A 26,878-nucleotide genomic window follows, 5' to 3' on the forward strand; every position below is an offset into this window, starting at 1 on the left:
AGAGTGGTGGCTAACCAGCTCCAGGCAGTTTTGGAGGAAATGGATTATTGAGACCCATTTCAAACTGACTTTAGAACAGGCTATGGAGTTGAGACAACCTTAGTCAGCCTGCTGGATGACCTTTACCCAGGAATTGACAGAGGGAGCATGACTCTGTTGGTTCGTTTGGATCTCTCAGCAGCATTCGATACCATTGACCATGGTATACTTCTGGATCGCCTAAGGGATAGGAGGCACTGCTTTGCAGTGGTTTCGCTCCTATCTCTTAGGCAGATTCCAGATGATGGAGCTTGGTGATGGTTGCTCGTCGAAATGGGAGCTATTATATGGCATCCTTCAGGGCTCCATTCTGTCACTAATGCTTTTTAACATCTACATGAAACTGCTGGGTGAGGTCATCAGGAGATTTGGCGCAGGGTGTTTACCGTATGCTGCTGCTGCTGCTCCTCCTCCTCAGGAAATGGCATTCATTCCTTAAATGCTTGGCTATGGTCAGTAATGGGCTGGATGAGGGATGACAAATTGAAGCTGAATCCAAGCAAGACGGAGGTGCTCATTGTGGGGGATCAGAATTTGAGGGATGAGTTAGATCTTCCTATGCTGGATGGGGTTACATTCCCCAAGAATGAACAGGTTCGCAGCTTGGGAGTGCTCTTGGATCCAGGCCTCACCCTGGTATCCCAGGTGGAGGCTGTGGCCAGGAGTGCTTTCCATCAACTTTGGCTGATTCTACAGCTGTGTCCATTCCTTGAAGAAAACAATTTCAAAACAGTGGTGTATCATCTGGTAACCTCCAGGCTTGACTATTGCAATGCACTCTATGTGGGGTTGCCTTTGTACGTATTTTGGAAACTTAAAATGCGGCAGCCAGACTGGTCTCTGGGGTAACCTGGAAAGACCATATTATGCCTGTTCTCAAACAGTTGGATTGGCTGCCAGTATGTTTCTGGGCAAAATACAAAGTGCTGGTTATCACCTTTAAAGACCTAAATGGCTTAGGTCCGGGTTACCTTAGAGAGCGCCTTCTTCTGCATGATCTTGATCGCACATTGAAGTCATCCAGAGAGGTCAATCACTGGTTACCACAACTGTTACCCACCTGTCCCACAGGTGGCAACTCGGAACTGGGCATTTTCTGTAGCTGCTCCTGGCCTGTGGAATGCACTCCCAGCAGATATCTGTAGTTTGGACTCGTTGGCCTTCAAGAGAGCCCTAAAGACTTACTTGTTTGGCCTGGCCTTCCAAGGTTTTTAAATGGTTTTTAAGTATTTTAAATTGGTTTTAAATGGCTCTGAACTGTTTTAAATTGCTTTTTATATTATTTTAACCTGTTTGTTTTAAATGATGTTTGTTCTTGTATTTTACTTGTGCACTGCCCAAAGCCTTTGGATGGGGCGGTATAGAAATGTAATAAATAAATGAATAACCCCCTGAGTTTTTAAAATATGCATGACTAAAATAAGGATTTCAGAAAGTGAAGCTGCTGTCAGTTGATATTAAGAATTGAAATTAAAAATTAGATATGGGAAAATAAGTGTAAATTTGGAGAAACCATGCAGGTTCAGCAGCTGAGCATAAACATAAAAGGTACAATAGTTATAGTCACTGTTAACAAACTGACATGAAAATTGCCATTCTGTTACATTGTGCAATTTGTAACATGCACCTGTTTTTATCCTGAAAGAGTTTCACTGTTCAGTGGTTATATCTCAATAGGAGCCATCCACTTTTGTCAACAACCATTATTGTGGATTTAATTATGCTGAAGAATTTAAAATTCAGTCATTATTCACCTCATAGGTAAATGATAGTTGTGTAAATAGAACTTGCACTGTAGGTTTATATGAAACAGGGCAATGCTTACCATTCATTTTGGAAAGATTCTACAATCCATTTTGTTCTATGACTGAGATATCTATATTATGCTGGTTAACATGAGGAAAATTACTCAAAGTAGTCCCATTGAAATTAAAAGGAGAAGTTAGACTTGTCTGTAATGCTCTGTTCAAAGTGGTGGACTTGCATTAGCTAGTAATTCTTACAGTGCCCTTGTATGGGGCCATAGTAAGAGCCAGCGTGGTGTAGTAGTTAGAGTGCTGGACTAGGACCGGTGAGACCAGAGTTCAAATTTCAATTCAGCCATGACACTTGCTGGGTGACTCTGGGCCAGTCACATCTCTCTCAGCCTAACCTACTTCACAGGGTTGTTGTGAGGAGAAACCTAAGTACGTAGTACACCGCTCTGGGCTCCTTGGAGGAAGAGTGGGATATAAGATGTAAACAATAAAATGTAAACAATAGCTCAGTGGTAGAACATCTGCTTTGAATGTAGAAAGTCCCAGGTTCAATCCTCAGCATCTCCAGGTGGAGCTGGGATTGGGAAAGTCTCCTGCGTGAAACCCAGGGGAGCCATTGCCAGTCAGTGTGGACCAGGCCTGCTCAACCTAGGCCCCCCCCCCCGCTGTTTTTGGACTACAACTCCCATAATCTCCAGTTACAGTGGCCAATAGCCAGGGAATATGGAAGTTGTAGGCCAACATCTGCAGGAGGGCTGAAGTTGAGTAGATGGACCATACTGAGCTAGATGGACCAATTGTCTGACTCCATATAAGGCAACTTCCTATGTAAAATTGGAATGGTTTTCCTAAGGCCACATAGCAAGTTCATAGCCAAGTTGAGATTTGAACTGGGCACTGCCTTCATGTCTCTTGGGCATTGTGTAACATCAGCCCTCTATGCGATAGCTAGTGACAGTAGAGACTGGATGTGGTATTAATTGAAGACTGTCTTTTAGCTTGTATTCTGCTAAAGCTGATAACCAGCTTGGAAAATTTCTCCATGCCACATATTTGTAGGCTGCACCTCAAGGTTACATTGGAAGCCATGGATTTCTCACTGCTTGCAATGGAAAGGGCTATATAACTTTTGACAGTCCCAAGGGAGCCCTGCTGATACTAGTCAATTGCCTCCCAGATGCTCCTCCACACTTGGAAATGACGTGCTGACAGTGATTTATCACAATAGTGCATTGGCAATCCAGAGAACCAAATCCTTCTGTGTCTTACGCCCATCACTTGTTGGTATTTCCTTCAGTGCTTTTGCTTCAGAGCTGCCTTAGCAGAATTACAACAATTAGAAGCATGTACAAGAGAGAGGCAGGGAAAGATACTATTCCTCTTGGAGTGATTAGGCACGTGAAAGGTTTCATTGTGTCCAAAGTATATATGGATCATAATTTATGGGCGACAGACTTGCTTTGAAGCTGAAGTGCCATTTCCAGGCAGGAGACAATGATCAAACTCACTAAGTTTTGTTCAGTTTGTCCAGCTGCACCTCTTTCTCTATGGAGAGAGTTCTCCATTCTACCTATGAGGAAAGAAATATAGATATAAGCAGAACCTTGTCAGGGGCATGCTATCTGACACTGAGGATGAGGAAGAAATAGGCACTGTGGCAGCGGAGGCAGAGGGAGTGCAGCAATCTCAAAGGCAAGAAGTTGCAGAGGCGAGGAGGACCGATGCACGGGAGGTTGAAATAGAAACAGAGTCTAGTACGTCGGCTACTCTGAGGGAAGCGCAGCCTATCTCACCTATAGAATGGCGTCAGTCAAAGAGAAAGGAAGGAGATAAGGAGGTGCACGTGCAGAATGGCTCGACTAACAAGAAGAACTGCTGACTCAGAGACCCAGGATTGAGAGCACCTGGCTTCAGCCTATTGAAGACGGCTTCGCCTCGCTCACATTGCTGGTAGCAACGTCCGGCTTTGGTGAGCGACCCAGTTGTGTTCCTGTTTGTTTTCACTGTGCTTTTGACTTCAGATTGTTGGTACCATGCTTGTGGATTTCGACTTGGACTTGGTTTGACTGACTGCATAAAGTGACGACTTGGACTGGCTTTGGTTATTGGCATTTGCTTACTGCTTGGCTCTAACAGTCTCCTTTTGACCCTTTCTCTGTTACATGCTCCGTCAGCTAATACATAGCTCAAGATTAGCCTGACAGGTTTACGATAAACCTTTGCAAAAAAAATTGCAATTATAGGTGATGCCCTGGCTCCTTACTGTGCAATCCTATGCACTCTTACTCGGGAATAAGCTTCATTGTACTCAACAGGACTTGTAGAATTTCTGCCTGGACATTTTCTATAGTAGGTGCTATTTTCTGTGCTTCGTAGATATGTACCAGGCAGGAAATTAACATCTCTAGCAAGTGAACAAGGAAGGTTCACCTGTTGAATTTCAGCCTGGATGCATGTCTCCCCAGCCCAATGCTGAGCTGAAAGACCAAGTGAAAATATGAGTGCATAGAGTCTAATTCACTTACTATTTACCTGATGCAGGAGGTAAGGTGAAAACTTGCACTTTTCATGCTTCTTTGAAGCACAAGACAAAATTGTAAGCACCTTAACTTACATTTTAAACGGAAGCAGTTTTGAAATTTTGAATTGATTATGGACTATATTATCAACTTTTCTCACTGTCCGCCCCCTTCAACCAAGCGCTCTGCTCCTTTTCTGTATGTGACAAAAAGTTCTTCAAAAATCTGTAAGCTAACATTAGTATAAATACACTTGCCCTTAAAATGTATTTCTGTTTTATACCTGCAAAAATACTGTCAGTGAATAATGGCTAAACAGGTGGTGACCTACTTTGTGTTCATAGCTAGTCTTTCTGTCTTCAGAACGGATCACCACTTCATAGTTGTAATGTTACCTCATTATTCCTCTTGTCACTGATACTGATTTCTTTCTACTTCCCATTGTGTTTTGTCATTAACAGAGACTATAAACTGTACAGAACTGGAGACTTGTATAACATATCTAGTATGTTTTACTTAGAATGTATACAGTTCAAGTAATTTCATCCAAATGAAAACCACAATGTCTATAATAAATTACTTGCCATTTTTTTCCCCACTGTGTGTACCTGAACTATACATGCTGCTATCTCTATTTTGTGGATATATGCACACTCATGGAGTCCATTGATGCAAAACATGTAGTTCACCAGTAGTTCCAGTAAAGATATCTGTCTATATTCTGCAATATGAACACACATTTTTGCATAACAGGTCAATAGCTGATTTACGTTTCAGCTTGGAACTTTATCATCTGCCAGATAAATATGAATTCACTATTAAATCTTGCTGGTTTTTTTAAATTTTTCATTTCATTAAATATCACATGATTTCACTATGCATGACAAGTAGAGCATATTTCCTCTTTAAACACAAAGTTTAATTTGTTTCTAGTCTGCGCTGAAAACTGTTGCAGTCAGCCCTAGGTTGCATAGTTCCCCTGTCTGAAAAATGATGTTCTTACAGCTACTTGGCATCCACATACTAGTTAATCTTTATACATTAAAATATAGTTCCCAGGAGATGAATATTTTACAGCTTGCTATAATAAACTGCATGTTATAATGAAACCTAATTTTATTGGATCACTTTGTAGTAATTAGCATCTTATGACTAAGTGCCCTTATAACATAGCCCATTGTAACAGAGTTATAATTACTATGAAGTGTGTGCTGTCCTGTAGCAAGTTGAGTTCAGCCAGGTTTTCCGTGTCCACTCCCCCACCCCACCCCCATCCTGGATTGAATCTCTGTATAAAGCATGCTGCCCATAGAGGGCCAAGAACAAGGCTGTGGAGTGTAACAATGCATACTTCCTCTCTGTTTTAGATTAAATTTTTTCCGAGATGTCCCTGACTTCCGAGTATTGGCGTGCGGTGGAGATGGAACTGTGGGTTGGATTTTGGACTGTATAGGTAACACGGAAGCATTTTAAAAATAACTTATATTGAGCTTGTTCTCCCCCGCCCCCTTATTTTCTTTTTTTGGAAAATGTATCAGATGTTTGATTTGACCTTTGTTACAGCAGATCCTGAGATTCTCTGGGAAAACATCACTTTCTGAGCCCCATGTTAATCAAAGGGAGGCCATAGAAAGGAAGCAGGATATGAGACACTTGGGAATTCTTGAAAGAGACAGTTGAAGTTCTAGCTAAAAGAGGCTTGTATAGTGGAAGAAGATCACTAAGCTGTTTAACCATTTTCATATATTATTTTATAGGGAATATCTTATTTTGTGCTGATCTTCCTTCATTATACTAGACTTTTTCAGTATTACAGCACACAGCGTAAAAATTTCATCTACTGTATCTTAATAACTTGCAGAAGCAAGAAGTTTGTTGTTGTTGTTTGTTTTTACTGTAAGTTCCTCTTTGTTTTAGGAATAGACCATGAAGGCATCCTCTCAGCAGTAGAGCTTTAAAAAAAAATCTATAAGCATAAGACTTATGTGATTTTCCTATTTGTTGGGACCACAGATTCCCCTCTCCAACTTCTCATGCTACTAATACTTTCCAGACAGGAAAATGTAGTCTTAGCTTTTTGCTCTTTCCAGTAAGAAGAATATGTAAAGTTTTAGAGATGTATCCACCCATTCATTTATTTATTAGATTTATAAGCTACCCTGCTGCAACAACAAAAACAATATTGTTTATATTGTGTTAATGCTTTTGACTATGTTAGCCACCTTGAAACATACATAAAAGGTAGGGCATATATTTCAATTCATCTCTTAAAAATAAATCAAAATATTTGTTGATCTTATGAAAAATATAAAAAGGCTGACATCCAGACTAACTGCACCAATGCACCAGCGCTTTCCATCACACAATTTATTATTTATTTAAAATATTTATAGCATGTCCCTCCAGCACTCTACTGCTCGGGGCGGAACACAACACTAAAATAGATACAATGTAAAAATAAAAGTAATAAAATTACCCAAATTAAGTAAACAAGTTAAAAATCAGTCTAAAAACCACAATCAGTATTAAGTTTCAAATTAAAAGTTATTTTAAATGCTAAAAATTGAGAGTTATAAAAATGAAAAACTAAAGAACCTCCCAGAAAAAAACAAAAAATGGAGCAATAAAAAGCCTCTTTTAAAAGATGTGTGTTTAGTTGTTTTTTAAAAAACAGAGAGGGAGGGCATTCCAAAGCTGAGGGGCCACAACCAAAAAGGCCCTGTCTCTAGTCCTTGCCAACCGGATCTCTGTTAGTGGCGGGGCCACTAGCAGGGCCTGAGACAATGAGCGGAGGGCCCTGGTAGGTTCATATGAGCGACTGCAATCCAACTGATACCCCGGCCCCAAGCCATGTAGAACTTTAAAGGTCAAAACCAGTACCTTGAATCTAGCCTGGACCGGTAATCAATGAAGTTGTCACCCGATTGGTGTGATATTCATGAAGCGACTTGCACCCATGAGCATTCTGGACCAGCTGAAGCTTCTGAACAGTCTTCAAGGGCAGCCCCACATAGAGCTCATTGCAGTAGTTTAATCTGGATGTTACCTACGAATGACTGACTGAGGTCAGGACTGACTTCTTCAAGTAGGGTCTTAACTGGTGTACCAGCTGTAGTTGGTAAAAAGCAATGGAGCAGTGTCAAATTTTGACAATCTTTTCTTCCCTCTGCAGTCACCTATACCCCCCTGAAATGAAGTCCCTGAGAGTTGGGCAACAGACAGTATAGTTTTGGAAAGAAAAGTGAATACAGAGGGAAGGAAATATAGTTGAATATCGCCCTTCTTCTGGTGTGCAATGGAAAACACTGGTGTGTCTGCACTATATATAACCACATCTATTTGAAAAATACATCTGCTAAAATGAGCCTGAGTGCTAAATGCTTTTTCAGATAGAAAACTAATCTGGCCTAATCATATCTAACACAGAAATGTAGGGGAAAAATGAAGGAAAAAAAGTATGGTTGCCCATTAAAGACTGGGTTAAAATTGTGTTGCCTGCCAATCCAGCGAAAATTGAATTATCAAGCATTTGAGATATGTTACAATATGTGGCTAATTGCCAGTATAAAGTCTGATGAGGCATAAGTTGTGTGAAAGCACCAGAGCTCCAGAGTATCTTGACTCTCTTACTGAAATATGGAGCACTGGAAGCTATTCAACTGCTGTCAACAGGAGTTCCAAAAATGTCTAAAATAGCAAATAATGGAATCACATATAGGTAGTAGTTGTAAAGAAATTTAGTAACTCGATTAATTTCTAGAAAGCTACATTTTTTTCCTCCTAGCTAGCCAAGTTGTTGGGTCAGAACTTTATCTGATCACATTAACACATTTATTCTAGATCTATATTGACTTATCTGCTTCTATCCTTAAATGACTAAATCCTCTTTTTTTTTTCCTTCAGAGAAAGCTACTTTGATTAAGCATCCTCCAGTTGCTATTCTGCCCCTTGGAACTGGGAATGATTTAGCCCGATGTTTAAGATGGGGAGGAGGTAAGCAAGTTATATTTTATAAACCTTTCTTGCTTATGGGAAAAGAGATTTCTTTTGCAAGCAAAACAATTCAGATGTACTTTTGGCACATTGTGCATGTTTTAAGTGTATGGACTCAGCGCTCTCTGTGATCACACTGGATATCTTGTAATGTGGTGTCAGCTCATACTTGGGATAGAAACATGCAGTCCTGATGCACTTCACTCCCCTATAATTCTTCTTATACCTTGAAGTTGAGAATCCCTTTGCACTGTATGTGTACAATTGTAGATTTTAAAAACTCTTATGGTTCACACTTTTTTCACTGTGATTTTTCATAATACAAAAGCTTTTTCTATTTTTTCTTCTAGAAATTGATTTTCCAACTATTCTTCCTGAAAAGTATATCTCAATAATACTATTTTTTCTACAAATGTTCAGTAATGTTAAAACCAAATCTCAAGTCACACTGACTTTGCTAATATCTTGGATTTTTTTCCCCTTAGTTATTTCCTTCTTCTCTCATCCTGCAGTAGATTTCAGACAATCAGTCTTATGGTGCTGTCTGCCAGGATCCATGGAGGCAAAGAATAAAGAAGAGGAGGATGCATATGTAATCAAATCTCCTGTACCATTTGCCTCCTTTCATGAAAGCATGAAGACCAGATTTTTAATTCCGGCATCTGCTTTCTGGGATTAAAGGGGGAGGACAGTGGCAACTGTAACAATTTGGCTATGAAAAGATCTAACCAAGGAGACAGGAGGCCTTGTGATTATGTAAGTTGTGCCATTTTAAGGTGCCAGAGCAGTCTACTCTTGGTTGTCTAGTTTTCATCTCAAAAAGACCCTAATTCATGAATCCCTTATGCCTTAGTGATCTCAGTCTTTTCTTGTGCTCATTTCTCTGACCAGTGATTAGTCAGGGAACACCTGATGCTGTTGCATTGTGGGGATCTGATCAGGTGTGGATCTGATCAGTTTCTAGATGGGAGACCACAGAATAGCTGTGTAATCTCATCTGAGCTCTCTAAAAGATACGCAAAACAAAAGCACTATCATAAATTTAAAAATGTCACCCTTATCTTTTCTTTTCTTCTAATTGTGTCCTGAATGCCAGCTAGCTTTCATTGATTCTTCAGCTTTTGCTTTCTTATCCTTCACTGCACATTCACTTCACTTCATAACTAAATGTAAACAAATCTTCTTCTGTTAGTTCCCTATTGCAAGACTTACAAGTTGTGCCACTAGCTCTGTATGTTTGCAGCTCTTAGACACTCCTGCCTTTGGAAGAGCAGGACCTTTGTGCTTACTGTATTCCTTATCTATTCCTATATAAATATAGCTTGAGACTCTGTAGCTTCTGAAATATCTAGTGCTGTTTTGTTTCCATAAAATGTATTAAAATTTCATGGGGATGGTAATAAAATTTAGTCCTCTCTTTGCGCGAATGCAGAAAAACACTCTGTCCTATTTATTTTCTGCTTATTCTGTCAATCAGTTATCTTTTGGTTCTCCACTGTCAGCTTTGAAGATGTTTCTTCCAAACTTTTGGAGCTGGTGTAGTCTTCACGATTCTTCTTGATTTGTACTGTTCTAATAGCTTTCTCCCAGATCCTGGTCTTTAACTCTCAGAATCTTGTGCATCATGTTGTGCATCATGCATCATCAGGAAATTGGTCTATACCTAGAGTAATTCTTTTTGGAGACAGCAAATACAGTAGTTCATACATCATAATTTTGATCACTGACTGCTGTAGTTGATCAGTCTGCTAATATGATTATATTATTATTCAGAACATCATCAAAACTATGAGGCTGTTCTCATGCACACCCTAACCTGCGCTAGGGATGCCCAGCTTGGGTTAGGCTGTACGTAAGAACCTCCAGGATCTGGGCAGATCCCAGTGGCGCCTCGACAGCAAACCCACCAAAGAAGCCTGCCAGTTAGCCGTGGTTAAGGGTAGTCTCATGCCCTTCACTACTCATGTGTCAGTACTGATTGCTTGCAGGCCAGCACTGAGACACTGGGGGGCTCCTGGCCAGTGCCTGGGGGATCCCCACAATGCACCATGCACTTGTGTGGTGCATTTTGGGATTTCCAGGGGCTAGAATGACACAGCTCGACCCCCTATCTCCGTGATGCCAGAGGCAGCAGCGGAACATCTGAGTGTGTGATCTGCGCACCCAGAGGCAGCAGCAGGATTATCTGTCGGGAAGGTAAGCTCCTGCAGCCCTCACTGCCTCCTGCCCTCATGCCCTTTCACAGGATCGTGAGAAAGGGCTCTATGTGTGTGCATGTCTTGAGTGTTTCAGGATTCTAGTATTTCTTTCTGTTTAGGGCTGTATCTGTTTTCAGCTAAATCCGCCATGTTCTGTTTACCATGTCAGTAGCCTAAAAGCATTTTAAAGTGATTTTTCTTTATAAAATGAAGCTTCCGTAGACTTTGATCACAGTTCAGAAAAAAACTAGTTGCATTGAGCCTGTTGAAACCACTGGGACAGTACATAATGACTAACTTGTCTCATTGATGTAACTGAACGTTAAAACACAACTAACCTTTTGTGGGACAGGGCCATTATCTATACATGTTGTTGATTTTTTTCTCATCTTCCTCCTCCTCCTCCTCCTCCTCCTCCTAGTACTATTGTTTTTTTAAGTTACTGTTATGTTCCAAATTAAAGTGTTTTAATTGAATATTCCATGGGCATACTTAAAAGCCCACCACTAGCACCATCTCACACACACCTGGAAATAGTCCTCTGATTTCTGTAACAGTCTTCTAGTTTCTCATCAGCTAGCCAGCAATTTATAGTTCTAAAATCAAACTTAAAAAGGACATTGATCTGACTAAAACATGTCCTGCTATCCTCTTATAAAATATATTTTGTAAGACAGACATTTTCTGTAAGTAAAAATATTTAATTTCTTCAGCACCTACAAATATCCTTCTAAAGTGTATTAAGGGTATGTAATGAAAGCTCAGATCTTTGGATCCCATCTTGCATTTTACTCACAGATGTCCACTGTTAACCATAGCTGCAAATATTTCATCTCTTCCATGGAAGGACTCATTTCCTTGGAAAATACCATCTCCTTCCTTTTCCAGTGATGAAGTAATTTCACTGATAGTATTATGCATAGTCACTCTGTGTATTGTGCAAGTTCAAGTATAAAGCATTTAGGGCATTATACTAGAACCTGTCGCTTTGGAATGAGCTATTATAATACACTGATATGCCAGCAACATGAGCAAACATTGTCCAGTGTGTTTCATAACCTGCCTGACTGGTAGACTCCTTTTATATGGAGTTGCTTGCTGCTTTCTCTGATTGTCTGGAATGTTCTGCAGAATGGAAGAAAGTGGGAGCACATAACAATGGAAGATTATTCTGTGGTAATTCATTGTGTCTGAATCCCTCTTTCCCACTCCCTGGAACCCCATTCCTTCTTTCTTTATGGACTGTCCCTTCCAGACTAGCATGTAACCACTTTGCAAGTCAACTGTTAGAACTAGGAGAAGAATAAGCATCAAAAGTTCTCTTCCTTTCACTATTCTTTGCCTCCTTTTCTTGGGTAGCTGGTGCCACAACACTGATATTTTTTCTGAAACTTTTCCGTAGGATTGGGGAACAGAATGAATGCAAACAAATTTGTTTGGTAAGTAATTTTCCGTTTCAGTGATGCAAACTCCTGGCATGGATTACGAACTGTTAAGCAGAAAAGCTTGCATAATCAACTCCATTGCTGCTGAATGCATTGCTTGGCAATGCTAGTTTAGTAGGCTGTGATAGGAAGATAACTCAGTCTCATTGGATCAAATAGGATTGACTTTCCACTAGTCATCAGATATAGGTGGCTCATAGCATGAGGAGAGAGTGTAATAAATTGACACAGCATTATTTTGTGTCCACATGGGGAAAAGCAGCAATATTTAAATATAACGTGGCTTGCACCATAAAACTGCAATGACATAGGAGTTTGTCATATAAGACTTCATATCAGAATTCATAGATGATCGGGTTCCCCCCTGCCCTTGCTGCTTAGCACTGAAAAATAGCAGCACTTAAAAAGACAACTAATTAGCAAAATATAGGCTGAAGTTTGTTTATTGCTTCCCACACTTTGGGTTGCTTTTGCATTCCATCAAAAGCTAACTACCACCAACAAGGAAGTTTATGCACAACAATGAAGCCGCATGGACTCCTAGAGGTGTATTGTGTTTGAAGGTTATCTACACCCATAAGGCCACAAGACAGATTGTTCCAGGACAGCATCCATGGAGGGGGCACTTTTTCTGAGCAGTGCAGAGAAGGGGAACAGCCACTTGCTTGGTGGCTTGGACAATTTAGCCTTGGACTCCTATCTGGCAGGTCCTTTTAGTAATCTGTCTGGCATAGTATTCATTGTATTCATTCATAGTATTCATTTGTTTGTTATTTCTCTGTGTAAACCGCCCTGAGCCATTTTTGGAAGGACGGTATAGAAATCGAACAAACAAAACAAAAAAACAAATAGTATTCATTGTGTCTTGGACCTTTTAGTGCATGCTTTGGTCAACTAGTAGGTCAGCTCCAACCTACTAGACTTACTGTCTCCAATCTCTGATGCCCCATTCCTGGTATTAGACTTGTCTCCCTTGAACTAAAAGGAAGACTGAAAAGCCTTATCTTACTGGGGCCTAAGAAGTTTTTCTTTTTGAGAACTGGAAGTATTTAGGTGCACTTGATACTGGTTTGGAGATGTGGAAGCTTTTGCTGTTCTCCCTCAGCAGTGAAGAGGTGCATCTGAAAACAGTCATCCCAGCTAATGTGGGAATTTTGTAGTTGAGGGGGTGAATATTAGGACTTGTGCACCTAGTGGGCAGGGGCCTGTTACAGAAAACATATCCAAAAACCATCAGAATATTATATATGATGCTTTACAAAGAATGATAGGACATCCCCTGTTCTCACAGGGCTTAGAATTTAGAAATTACATGAGAAACAATGCAGGAGGGAGAGGGAAACTGAGGCTTTCATAAACGGGGACAAAGATGCTGTTATTGTAGTTAAATATCTTTAGGCTTAATTGCAGTTCGGTATGGGAATTAGGGGGTACAAAATGCTTTATGAGGGGAAAGTGGTTGCTATTTTGATCTCTTACTATGAAACCTTATTTGTGATCTACAGGGTAGAATGCTGCACATGGGTGTGGTAGTATGTTCATTTATAGATTTAATAGGGACACCAAGAAATATTTAGATGTGCCCAAGAGCTTGCACATGCACAGTGGAATTTACGTTTACACTTTTTTCCTTTTAATAGCAGACCTCGTAGTATATCAGAAACTGCTTTTAAAACTCCTGTAATTTCAAATGTGATTTGTCATGTGGCGTAGTGGACTGCTCTGACAAATGTAAACCCAAAGTCCCCTTGGATGCACATTAGCAATTGTGTTGCTTTTGAATCCTGACCTACTTCTCAGTCTTGTTTTGGTTTTAATTATTTTTGCTATGTGTATAATGGGAGTCAGGGGCGTAACTACCATTAGGCAAGGGGAGGCGGCTGCCTGGGGGCCCCCACGCCTCGAGGGGCCCCCCAGAGGCAAGTCACATGTGAAGTGTGTGTGTGTATCAGCGAGGGGCCCGTTTTAAAATTTTGTCTCTGGGCCCCCTCCAGCCTCGTTACGTCCCTAATGGGAGTGATAGAAACCTGGTTCACAAGGTTGCTGTGAGGATAAGGTAAAGATTGTAACACATTAGGTTTGTTACAACCTACTGACAGTTTTACTATCAACTGTGAATAGAAAAGTAAATAGTTTTCCTCTTGTAGCTCTTTATACTGTTACCATACTTAGATACAGTGGCCCACATGTTGTGTAGTGATACGAGGATGGAAGAAAGGCCCCACCATCACAGAGAGGATGGAGCAGGGGCGTAGCAAGACCCCAGAGGGCCAGGGGACAAACTCTGGTTAGGGGGCTTCCCCATCGTGGGCACAAAGCATGCACATGCTCCCCAGCACAGGGACAATGGAGCAGGGAGGGACAGATGTTTTCTTGTGGTAAAGAAAGTGCTCCACCGACCTAAGAGGGTGAGGGGCTGCTGCATGTCCTCTGCCCATGCTGACCATACCCCCTGCATAGGCAGGATTATGTGGGGGGAAGGGGCATAGTCAGTGTGATCGGTGGCTTGTCCCCAGGCTGCCATGACCCTTGCTACACCCCTGCTTTCCAGCTTCTCTGTGATGACAGAGCCCTTCTTCCATCCTTGTATCAGTTGTAACATGTAACATGTGGGCCCATATTTCTAAATGTATGTATTTTAAGTGTTTTTTGCAAACTTTATGCATTTTTAAAATTATTGCTTAAATGCAGCTATTTTAAATTGTAAAATAACTGCATTTAAGCCTGCTCTAATGTGTTGATTAGAACTGTCTGTCTCCATTGACAAGTAAGTATTTAGATGGCCAAGAACTTAAAACTAATGACAGCAGCTCAGGTTCTGCCTTTTTACATTATTTTGAATTCGCATTCCACCAAAGTGGGACGGACACTTTGTTAGTTTGGCTGAAGAAAGACTTTGGGTTTGCATTCTTCAGGCTAAAGTTTCCACTCAGCATATATTTTCCCTGATTTAAATGTTTCACAGTGAGATTGTGGGTCCTAAACTTCTTTAAAGAAATAAATGTTTAGCAAATTCTGCTGCATTTAAAACAATCATGTTTACACAGGATATGAAGGTGAGAATCTTCTGAAGATCTTGAAAGATATTGAAAACAGCACCGAAGTCTTGCTGGACAGGTGGAAATTTGAAGTAATACCCAATGATAAAGATGAAAAAGGAGATCCAGTGCCTTACAGTATCATTAATAATTATTTTTCAATTGGAGTGGTAAGAGTCATGCTCATTCTTAAGTGATATTTTTGCTGTTCTAAATAACTGCTTGGAGTTTATGCTCAGAGTGAGTGATGACTGAACACTGATAGTTTATTTTATATACATTTTTTTCTGGTAAAAAGGAATACATAGATGACTGACAATTTACATAAATTTACTTACATAGTCAAAATAGAATTATTCCCTCAAGCTCTTCCACCTGTTTGTGTATGGGCAATATAATCACACTGTTCGTAATGGTTTATATGAAGAGCTGTAGCAGTAAATTAGTGGTGCCTATACAAATATAAATGATGAATCATTCATTAACACCTCTTAACTGTCATGTTGGTAAATATTCAGACTTTCAGAGGCACACTGCTGAAGATTGTTTCTTAAATATACTCTGTCTCTTTTAATGGACAGAATTAGGCTTGCTTCCATATATTTCTAGATAAAGAAAAACATCTATATATTGCTTCCCTTCATCCATGTACATTCTGAACATTCAGTGCTATCCAAAACAAAATAAATTACTGTGTGTGAGAGGGAGGGAGGTTGGTCGGTTGGCAGGGTGATTGGTTGGTGTACCAGTGTTACTTTATGAATCTAATAATATGGGGACCTTTTGTAGAACACAGAACTGTTCATTGGGATGGAACAGTCGCTAATTCACAAATATTTAGAGATCTGTATTTCTCAGTAACCTTGTTGGATCATAACTCTAGTCCATGCAGAACAGCACTTTGTCTCATAATCATAACCAACCAAATGCAAGCAGAGCATGATATTAATATGTATTCCTTTTTGTTTGTCCCAAGCATTTGAATATGAAGATTCCATTTTCACTTCTCAGTGCTTTGACAGCAGTATCAATCAATAGAGCTATTTTCCACGAACCTCCTAATCCTTTTCTAAGCCATTTGAGGTAGTGGTCATTGTTATATGTTGTGGCAAATAATTCAACAACTCAGTTGTCAGGTTTCCCTTGAAAACTGTTTGGCAATGTTAGCTGGTGCAGAATGTGGCAACCATGTATTACATCAGTGCTTTGACATCTGCACTGGCTGTCTGTTCCTTGTTTAGGAACAATTCAAGTACAGATTTTATCTTTTAAAGCAGAGGTAGGCAACCTTGGCTCTCCAGGTGTTGCTGAACTACAACTCCCATCATCCCTAGCTGCCGTTTATTACAGCTGAAGATGATGGGAGTTGTAGTTCAGCAATACTTGGAGAGCCAAGGTTGTCTAACCCTGCTTGAAAGCCTTAAATAGCATATGCCCAACATTCAACATAAATTACCTTCTTTCATTTTTCCTGTTAAGATTTCTGAGGGCATCTTCATAATAATGCCAATTATCTGTCAGGTTCAGATAATAAAGGTGAGTGGAAAGGCTCCCTGATTATGGAATTCCATCCTTTGGGAGGATTCACCAAATCTGCTTCATAGCAGTGCTTTCTACACAACTTCTCGTGAACTCTGTATACATTCTTGTTTTGATTATCTTCAGTACACACACACACACACACACACACACACACACACACACACACAGAGAGACACACTTTTCTGTATAGATTGGGTAATCCACATTGACACCCATTTGTGTGTATATCCAGTTCACATTTTTTGATCTCCAGCCGCACTCTTTTGAGGGAAAGAATCATATGAAGCAGTTTCTCATACAGTAGGCCATTGGTGCAAAGTGTTTGCTTCATAGATGAGGCCATCTACAGCCACCATACAAAGAGGCATGTTGGTTTATGTCATGTATGAACCACGACTAGAAAAGGTTACTTCCATCTAACCTCACCCTTGGGACAGACTGGCTTTTAAATCCATGAAGCAATCTACTATATCTTTAATGATGTTACCTATGTGTATGCTGATTAGTGTCATATTTATCTCACCCATAGATTGTCACTGTTTCATTTATTATTGTTGTATCTGTGGTTTCTTTTTAAAAAGCTTTTGAAAATATCATAAAAATAAAAGGTTTTTTAAAATCCAAATACACAGATCAAACCAATAAAGCCACCATAAGAAGTCATACAATAAGGAACACATGTTCTCTAGATTGCTTGCTTGATGAGCTTGCTGATTTTTTTTTAATAACATGGGGCTATCATTTTGAGACTCACCTTCATTCAACAGAAGTACTGCTGATGAACAGGAATCAGTATATATTCCTTCAAAGTTATTATTGTAAGGTTGCAAAGGTCCACGATGAAGACAAGTGTATTTTTACAACACCTAATATATTACCATCCAAATGCCCTATCAAATAGAAATTTGCATGGGTCATGATTTAATATCCTTCAACTCTAGCCAGTCACTTAGAGCCTCTTATTCTGCCAATAGGACAAAAAATATGACTGCTTAGTTCTCATAATCATAAATTTGGAGTTGTTATGGGTTTAACTCCCCATCACAATCCCCTAAGTTGTTAGCCTCATCTTTCATTACATATCTTTAATATAGTCCTGAAAAATGGGAAAAGAACTTGAACTACAATAATTTGGGATCATATTTTAGTCTTGTACTAGATAAGGATTTTCCTGACATCCACAAGTGTTGCAAGCAAATACAGTGATGCTTTGGACATGAAAAGGACAATGCAGACTTGTGTCTGATGCTGATGGTAGTAAATCAGAGTGATAGCTACCTGGAATAAGAAATACAAGGCAAGTGAGATGAGCCCTTTAGTGTACCAGCTAGTCTTTTAAAAGGACTGGATGAGCTTTCAGGCTGTATTTATGTATTGATTCATAATACTCTTGCCCCACTTATCTTTCAAGACACTCAACACAGCTAAATAATATTAAAATACACAATATAAGCACAACACAGTACTAAAAACTCTCAACATTAAAAAGATATTGGCAGTTAAAAAAAAAGTCATAAAAGCAACAAATAGCAGTTTTGGATCACAGGCCTATGTCCAAAACCCCATTGGGATAACCAAGTTTTCAAAGTTCACCAAAGGGAAAGCAGATAAGGAGCCAGATAAGTCTTCCTCAGGAGGGCATTTCATAGTCTAGCCATCACAACTGAAAAGACCTGTCATGATAGTTATGTTTAAAGACAATCCCTTATCAAATCAACACTTCCTTAGAAAATGGTAGTTTGTGTGCAGGCCCTAAGATGACATGGGTCTGCCAAGTAGGTGGAAGATTTTGGCCTAGTGTGTTGCTGTTACAAAAAAACGTTGTATTTTATGCCAGACCTCATTTCAAGACCGTTTCCATTACAAGATCATTACAAGATCCTCTCCACCATGGCAACCTGCTATATCTCTGATGGTGGGGCAGGGACACAGAGTAGGACCTTGATATTTATCTGAGTGTTCAAGAAGCCAAGTTATCCATGGCTGTTTTCAAGCAGAATATATGTTCTTCATTATCCACCCCCAGCACAGTACCTCTAGTGACTGTTGCTGGTGCCTGTCTTATGTTTCTTTTAGATTGTGAGCCCTTTGGGGACAGGGATCCATCTTATTTATTTATTATTCCTCTGTGTAAACTGCCTTGAGCCATTTTTGGAAGGGTAGTATAGAAATTGAATTGATAATAATGATAATGATAATAATGATAATAATATTCTGCGACGATATCTATAACAGCAACAACATTGACAATAAAATTCAGCCATCCCAGGTCCTTGGGAAGGACTCGATGTCTGGATAGAACAAACCAGTCAATAACACCTGTCTGACTGTGTAAATAAATAATAATAATAATAGAGACACTAGATCGTAAGACCAGGGAAATAATGACCATCAATCATGCTCTGCACCCCCGCAGTGATGTAGATAGGCTATACCTCCCTCGCAGCTCAGGTGGAAGAGGAATGCTGCAAGTCCATCAAACAGTAGAGGAGGAGAAAAGAGGCCTTGAAGAATATATCAAGGACAGTGAAGAAGATGAAGGACAGTGAAGGGTCAATAACGAGAAACTATTCAACACCAATGAAAAAAAGCAGGCCTACAAGAAAGAACAAGTCAAGAACCGAGCAGAAAAATGGAGAAATAAGCCCCTGCATGGTCAATATTTGCACAATATAAGTGGAAAATCAGACATCACCAAGACCTGGCAATGGCTTAAGAATGGCAACTTGAAGAAAAAAATAGAGGGTTTAATACTGGCTGCACAAGAGCAGGCACTAAAAACAAATGCAATAAGAGCAAAAGTAGAAAAGTCAACAACAAACAGCAAGTGCTGCCTTTGTAAAGAAGCAGATGAAACAGTGGACCACCTAATCAGCTGTTGTAAAAAGATCGCACAGACTGACTACAAACAAAGGCATGACAAGGTAGCAGGGATGATACACTGGAACATCTGCAAAAAATACACGCTACCTGTAGCCAAAAACTGGTGGGACCACAAAATTGAAAAAAATTGTCGAAAATGAAGATGTAAAAATATTATGGGACTTCCGACTACAAACTGATAAACATCTGCCACACAATACACCAGATATAACTGTAGTTGGGAAGAAAGAAAAACAAGTTAAAATAATCAGCATAGCAATACCAGGGGATAGCAGAATAGAAGAAAAAGAAATAGAAAAAAATCACAAAATACAAAGATCTACAAATTGAAATTCAAAGTCTGTGGCAGAAGAAGACCCAAATAATCCCAGTGGTCATTGGCGCCCTGCGTGCAGTTCCAAAAGACCTTGAAGAGCACCTCAACACCATAGGGGCCACAGAAATCACCATCAGCCAATTACAAAAAGCAACTTTACTGGGAAGAGCCTATATTATGCGACGATATCTATAATAACAGCAACAACATTGATAATAAAATTCAGCCATCCCAGGTCCTTGGGAAGGACTCGATGTCTGGATAAAACAAACCAATCAGTAACACCTCTCTGACTGTGTAAATAAATAATAATAATTAATAATACATTAGGTATCTGGCTACACATCTTTGTCACCTTTACCCAGCATGGCTAGGATTATTGGGTCCAGCTTCAGAGCAGAGACAGGGAGTGGGCTGAGCGTCACCCTGTGCCTCTTCCGATTCAGGCTGCTTGCTCCTTGTGTCTGCCCCTCTCTGGGTGCCCCGACACTCGCCACCAGCCAGCTTCTCATCCCCGGCTGGCTCCTTATATGCCTCCTTACAGGCTATGCATCGCCCACCCCCAATTATGGGGCCAGCGCCCCTTTTTATTACCTGTAATTGACCACCCTTTTCAGTTGTTGCCAATGCCTCTCCCCCCTCTTCCTCTTCCTGCTCAGACCCCCTCCCTTCGGGAAGCATGCTGCTGTTATCCTCGTACACCTCCCCTTCAGCTTTATCAGGGCTCTGCTCCTCCTCCACTGGAGCTGAGTCCCTGCTGGTTGGCATTCTTTCCTCCGTCTCTCCCCGGCTGCCACCTGTCCCTGTTACCTTGGGCCCTCTCACCACTCCGTCCTCGGAGGTAAGGACAGCCGTCCTCGCCGGACATTAGGTAAGATTTTCACAGGAAAACACATGTTCTGGGCTAATGCTAATCTTGCTAAGATCAAATCTTGTGTTTTAATTGTAAACTGCCCTGAGCCATTTTGGAGGGATGGTATACAAATCAAATCAAATCAAATCAATCAATCAATCAATAAAATCAAAGTCATCACAGCCAGTTTGGTAACAGGAGGCCCTTTCTCGTGAGCAGTGAGAAAGGTGTACAGGGCTTGTGGAGAGGAAGCCCTAAAGAGCTTACTTCCTCGCAGACTATTATTCTGCCTTCCCTGGGCGGGTGGATTGCCCACCCAGATGATCACCAGCTGCTGCTGACAGCTCGGAGGGCTGGGGTGCCAGGATGCATTGCTCTTACCCCAGAACTCCAAAAATGCACCGTACAAGTGGGGATCCCCCCTCCTCTCCCCAAGTTTGCTAGCTGCGGCTGCTTGTGCATTTGAATAGCCTCGTGGTCAAAGAGACGATCAGCTTTTATAGGCCACCTAATACCCCAATCCCATCCCCTGCTGCAGCCTGCAACCACTGTTGGTATATCTTGTGCAAAGTCAACAGAGCAGAGCTAGCCATATTCTTCTAGACCAGTGATCTTAATTGCTGGCAGCCTTCGCAGACCCTGCTCGGCGGCCCCCGATTTGCTTCTCCCTACGCCTTTGGGCACGCGCCCTCTCTGCCAACAGGGCATGCTGCCCTACACCTTCTGCTGTCTCTTATGAGTGGCGCCAGAAGGCATGAAAGAAGAAAGCTGCTTGGGCAGCACCATCAACACATGTCTTCCCCTGCAGCAGAAGGTGTGGAAGAGCTGCTAGTGGCTGGATGGGCCTGCGCCGATGGGGGGAATACCAGTGGCAAGGGGCTGCACTGGTGCAAAGCACTTCTACAGACCTTTGCATATTCTAAGTGGCTTATGGCAACCGATCCAAGATAACCTTCCGCTGTCTCATGGGTTGCCTAAGGACTTCCCTCAGAACAAAAGCAGCTGCAACACCAATGGCATTTCAGTGGCATAAGGAACCCTGAGGCCTATTCTCTGTAGGTTGCATAGGATTTTTAAGACAGCATTACATTGTATAGCTTTGGAGTCACTTTAAACATTCATAAAGACAACACTACTACCGAAGAAGAAAACAAATGCTTAACTGTAGGTTCGGAACTGTGTAGAGAACAGAAAGCTTAAATAAATGTGACTGTCAGCTCTGGAGTATATAATTAACTTATAGGTATCATAGTCCATACATAATATTGTTCATTATTTATAATAATATTTTTCTAGATGAGATTTGTAATCCACTAAGTAATGATTAACAGTTCATCATGATCCTGTATTAATAATCATACCACAATTGTGATATATTCTCATATTGATAATGTTATTTATTTATAATAGTCACTGGAAGAAACTTGAATGTATTCTCCCATAGGCAGAATATATTGTTAAGGGGATTCTGTTTAAATGCAATAGAAGAACAATCAATTCAGGAACATCTGCAGCCTCTCTTAGCTTTTTGTTCTGATTGTATATAGCCCTTTGTTGTAGCTTTGTATGGCATCCAGTATAGTAGTAGGCACAGTATAAGTGATAAATTATGATGAATGTAGAATTTCTTATGCCAGATGAAAGGCTGTTTTGAAGCCAAGATGAGAATTAATTGAACATCAGTACGTCTCTTTGCTTTGTAATGTGTTTGTCATCTCCGACATTTTCCTTATCCTTAGTTTTCTATGAGAAAATAAAAGGTAAAGGATGTGGTGGTATGGAAACAATTTCTTGAAACAATTTTTTCCTTGTTACTGTGTGCCTGTGTTTGGAAAGCTGTCAGTTCCAATATGCAGTGTACATTTAAAATTATCTGAGTATCTGTGTACTAATAATTATAATCACCATGTGATGAATATGGTGATGTATATCTAATATAAAAGGGCAGTTATGCTAGGGAGAAATGAAAAGAGGGAATGGAGTTCATTTTAGATCTACATCCAATCCATGATTATGGTATTCGCAAAGTGTTTTCAACTATGCACGCATGAATGGATATATTACCTTTTCCTTTCACTTAATGGGATGGCCATTTGCACAAGTGGCCTGGGTAAGCACCAGAACACATGTGGAACTTTGAGAGAAATGTGGATGTGCAGATCCATTTCTGAGCTACAGGAATAACCCAAGTACATGTTAATTCAGCTAAAAAGAAAAATTCGCCTGTAGCCCAAGTAAGCAGAACAGTTGTCTATTCCAGGCAAAGTTAATGATTTTATCTCTAGATGTTTAACCCAGTCTTACTAGTATTACAAACAGGTTTCAGTCATTGTTATAAGAAGAAATAGAAGGTAGAAGTTGGCAATGTTCATGTGTCTGCCATCTTGAATTGGGGTGGATGACATCATCACAAACTATGCATTTGTGGTGTCCCTGTGTGTCTCTACAACTGTACCAAATTTGGTCCAAATCATTTCCTACTTGCACCTCAAATGTCCACGTGTCTGCCATCTTGAATCAGGATGGATGACATCATTAAAGTGTGCCGTCGAGTCGGTGTCGATTCCTGGTGACCACAGAGCCATGTAGTTGTCTTTGGTAGAATACAGGAGGAGTTTACCATTGCCTCCTCCCATGCAATATGAGATGATGCCTTTCAGCATCTTCCTATATAACTGCTGCCCGATATAGGTGTTTCCCATAGTCTGGGAAACATACCAGTGGGGATTCGAACCAGCAACCTCTGGCTTGCCAGTCAAGTCATTTCCCTGCTGCACCATTAGGTGGCTCTGATGACATCATTACACCATTACAAACTATGCCTTTGAGCTGTTCCTACACCTGTAGCAAATTTGGTTCAAATTAGTTAGGCTGTTCACAAGTTAGCCCAACAGAGCCTCAAATGTTCACATGTCAGCCATCTCGAATTGGGGTGGATGACATCATCACAAGCCACACCATTCACCATTAAGAGTTTCCTGTGTGTCACTCACTGCAACTGTACCAAATTTGATTCAGATTGGTCAGGTGGTCCACAAGTTAGCCCTCTTGAACCACAAACTTTCATGTGTCCACCACCTTGGATCGGGGTGGATGACATCCTTACAAGCTGAACCATTGAGGTGTCCTTATATGTCACTACAACTGTACCAAATTTGGTTCAAATCAGGCGGTCCACAAGTTAGCCCACTTGTGCCTCAAATGTTTACACATTCACCATCTTGAATCTAGGTGGATGACATCATCACAAACTATACTATTGAGGTGTCTCTACAATTGTACCCGATTTGGTACAAATTAGTCCAGGCATTGCAAAGTTGATAGTGTGGGGACACACGGAATGCCAGGTGATCTCCTGAGCCTACCGGGAAGTAGATGGTGTGTGTGTGTGTGTGTGTGTGTGTGTGTGTGTGTGTGTGTGTGTGTGTGTACACACACACACACACACACACACTGATTTATTTTCATTTACAAGCTGCCCCTCGGGATGATTATGACATGTTTTCTGGAAGTAACTTTTTACATTCTCATTTCGTTATCTGTCTTTCAAGAATGGATGCTAATTTTTGAAGAGAAAAAATAAACTTGACAATGGGGGTCTAATGAGAAGAAATCATTTTCTAAAAGGTAACTGTGTTCATTTTTGAAGTTATTAGATTAATAAGTACAGGCTTAGTCAATGACATTTTCCATCTTAGGAGGGTTATTGACATTTTGATATGAGACAGAGAGACCTTTAATGAGATCTCAATCAAAGGTAATATTTAGATAATGATACATGAATTCATAAATACTAGTCAAATAAAAATGCTGTAGTCCATTTTGGCCTTCACCTTATGGGAACCGGCATAGGCCACAAGATTAACAAGATCATGATTGACTACTAATACCCTCTCACTTTAGTGCCTAATTATGTCTGGCTAATTGTATGAGATAATGTTTGAAGCTGAATTTAACAATGTAACTTAATCCATCATCCAGACAGATTCTCAGGGAAAAGATAGATACCACACCAGGTATTAATAACTGTTGCCAGTGTTAAATGTACAGTGTTCAATAGTGTGGTTTTATTCAGTACACTTTAAACTTAAGCAGAGTGATTTCAAAACCTCTGAAGGCAAAATCCCAGTTTAGGGGTTAGTGGATGATCAGACAGATTTATTTATTTATTATTTGATTTTGATTATGATACGGTGAAAAAATGGAAACTTACCTTTATACTCCAGCAGACAAGGCAACGATTGTGTGGGAAAGATCCATGTGATCAGCCCCACCCACATGGTTGTATCCAGTATTAACAAATATATCGCAACCATCGATATATCACCATTAGGTAGCAGCTCCCACACTGGTATAGGTCTGAGTTCTGCTGACATTGAACCATGGATGATAATAATCTCTAGATGTTTCAGATAGCTCTTAGAGTCTGGCAGATCTATATTATTTATTTTTGATATTTCTATACAATTTCTCCATAGAAATGAACAAAGTTGAGTAGAGTAATAAAAACACAACAGTAAAAAAGGGTGCAATGCATCTCTATGTGGGATAACAGTACGGTGGGTATGTAGGCATATTTCAAGGTCTCATTGCAGCACTAGATTTGAAATGAAATAGATGGGAAACAACTAAATGAACTCTTGATGCAAATGTACAGGATTCGATGATGTTAGGCGAGATGGTTTGGCTAACTCAAGTTAAAATATCATCTACAAGATTGTAGATTGTTTGGTATAAAAGGGGTAAAATGTAGCAAAATACCATCATAATGCCTATTGCAAGAATGATGATAAAATATTCTGGGTCAAGATGAATATGTGATGGATCTGTAGAAATCAAGCAGATTTCAGTATATCTACCACTGTGTTTCTTTAACAGGATTCATAGTTACCTAAACTGAATAATCAGCCTTAATTCTGTTTTTCTGATAGTCATGCAGTGGGATCATCTAAACTAATCAAGGCTATAAAATTGCACACTGCATAGGATTAATAACATGAATGATGTGCTATGAAAAGTCTCAGGAAAGATATGATAAACAAGATGTTAATATATTTACTTAAGGGGTTGATGGCCTTGTGGGTTATAGGCCTTGTGATGGCCTTGTGGGTTATAGGAGCAGGTTATGTTGCTAATAAGGTTCAGTTGCTAAGAGGGCATGACTGTACACTAGAGAGATTGCTATTGGGTAGAAAGAGGTGTTAGGTTTTGGCCCTTGGGAACTGCAGCTGCGAGTAAGTTGGATGGAGGTTAGCTGTTAGCTGACAGGGAAAAGAACCAGCTGAGAGGTGAGGCTAAAGAATAAGAAAGAAAGCTGACTGGTGTTACCAAACTGCATAGAAGTGCTGGCTAGACACCTTAGCTATACTTTTTGCTTATGTGGGGAAATTAACTCAAATCAGGGGTGCAGTTCTGACACAGCATTAATTTAAACAAGTCTGGTGTATTGAAAAGGATGAGGAGATGTACTTATAGTTTCAAAGCTATATTTGTGGCAAGGATGGGGAGTTTCAGAAGGCAAAAGACTTTGGTTTAAAAGGTCAATAACTTGGCTAGCGTTTCTAAAAAAGGAGAGTCTACTTAGATGTTTCTAATACTGAAAAGTGCCTGGAGAGTGGGGAGGGAGGCAGGGAAAGAGAGAGAGAGAGCTGGAGGTGTGAGTGACCTATCCTTCCTAGCGCGTTGGTTGCATGATGGTCAGGAAAGATTCCTCCCCTGTAATAGAGAGTGGGATGCAGTGGGGATGAGGGGTGAGATGCAACAGCCACCGCTTGTGTGTGAATCCATAGGATGGTAGGATCCAAATAGAGTCTGAGGCCATGTGGCTCTCTTGGGATTGAAAACATGCCCTCAGGCAGTTATTGATTCAGTCAGATGGTCATCCTTCCCTTTGGGGCAGGGAGATCTTTGTAAGACAAAGGTTTTCAATGCTAGGGTGGATTTAGTCATTGTAGGTGTGTCCTTTTGGACAAAGGTGGGTGCAGGCTGTGTAATTGTTCATGTATTTAGAGAGAATAGTTCTATGTTTGTTTACTATCTTGAAGCTAAGGTGCCTTTGGTGCAAAATGCAGATATGTTTGTTTGCTAAGATCCTCCCATCCCTTATCTTTGTCAGCTCCTTCATTATACTAAGAAGGTAGGAAATGGCTGTATCAGTACTTGGCTTGTTGAGCATTCCAGCTGCTATCTCTGGGCGGGAGCATCTTCTCCCAGAACAACTGCTTTAGATGGCTCTGATCAGTAGGCTTACTTCCATAGAGGAGAGCTGGCCACGTCCTTTTGTGGTTTGTTGACT

The 26,878-nt window shown here is 40.4% G+C and overlaps 1 protein-coding gene across 5 annotated transcripts in view; it reads left to right on the forward strand.

Moving 5' to 3' along the window:
• DGKB (diacylglycerol kinase beta) overlaps window positions 1–26,878 on the forward strand; it is a 418,263-nt gene that overhangs the window by 169,293 nt on the left and 222,092 nt on the right. For all 5 annotated transcript variants that reach the window (XM_053261933.1, XM_053261935.1, XM_053261932.1 and 2 more), the window contains 3 exons: window positions 5,683–5,768; window positions 8,219–8,308; window positions 14,999–15,159. In XM_053261933.1, coding sequence (XP_053117908.1) covers window positions 5,683–5,768; window positions 8,219–8,308; window positions 14,999–15,159 — 337 coding nt within the window. The remainder of the gene's footprint in view (window positions 1–5,682; window positions 5,769–8,218; window positions 8,309–14,998; window positions 15,160–26,878) is intronic.

This window comes from Hemicordylus capensis, chromosome 6 (assembly GCF_027244095.1).
Source record: "Hemicordylus capensis ecotype Gifberg chromosome 6, rHemCap1.1.pri, whole genome shotgun sequence".
Lineage (NCBI taxonomy): Eukaryota > Metazoa > Chordata > Lepidosauria > Squamata > Cordylidae > Hemicordylus > Hemicordylus capensis.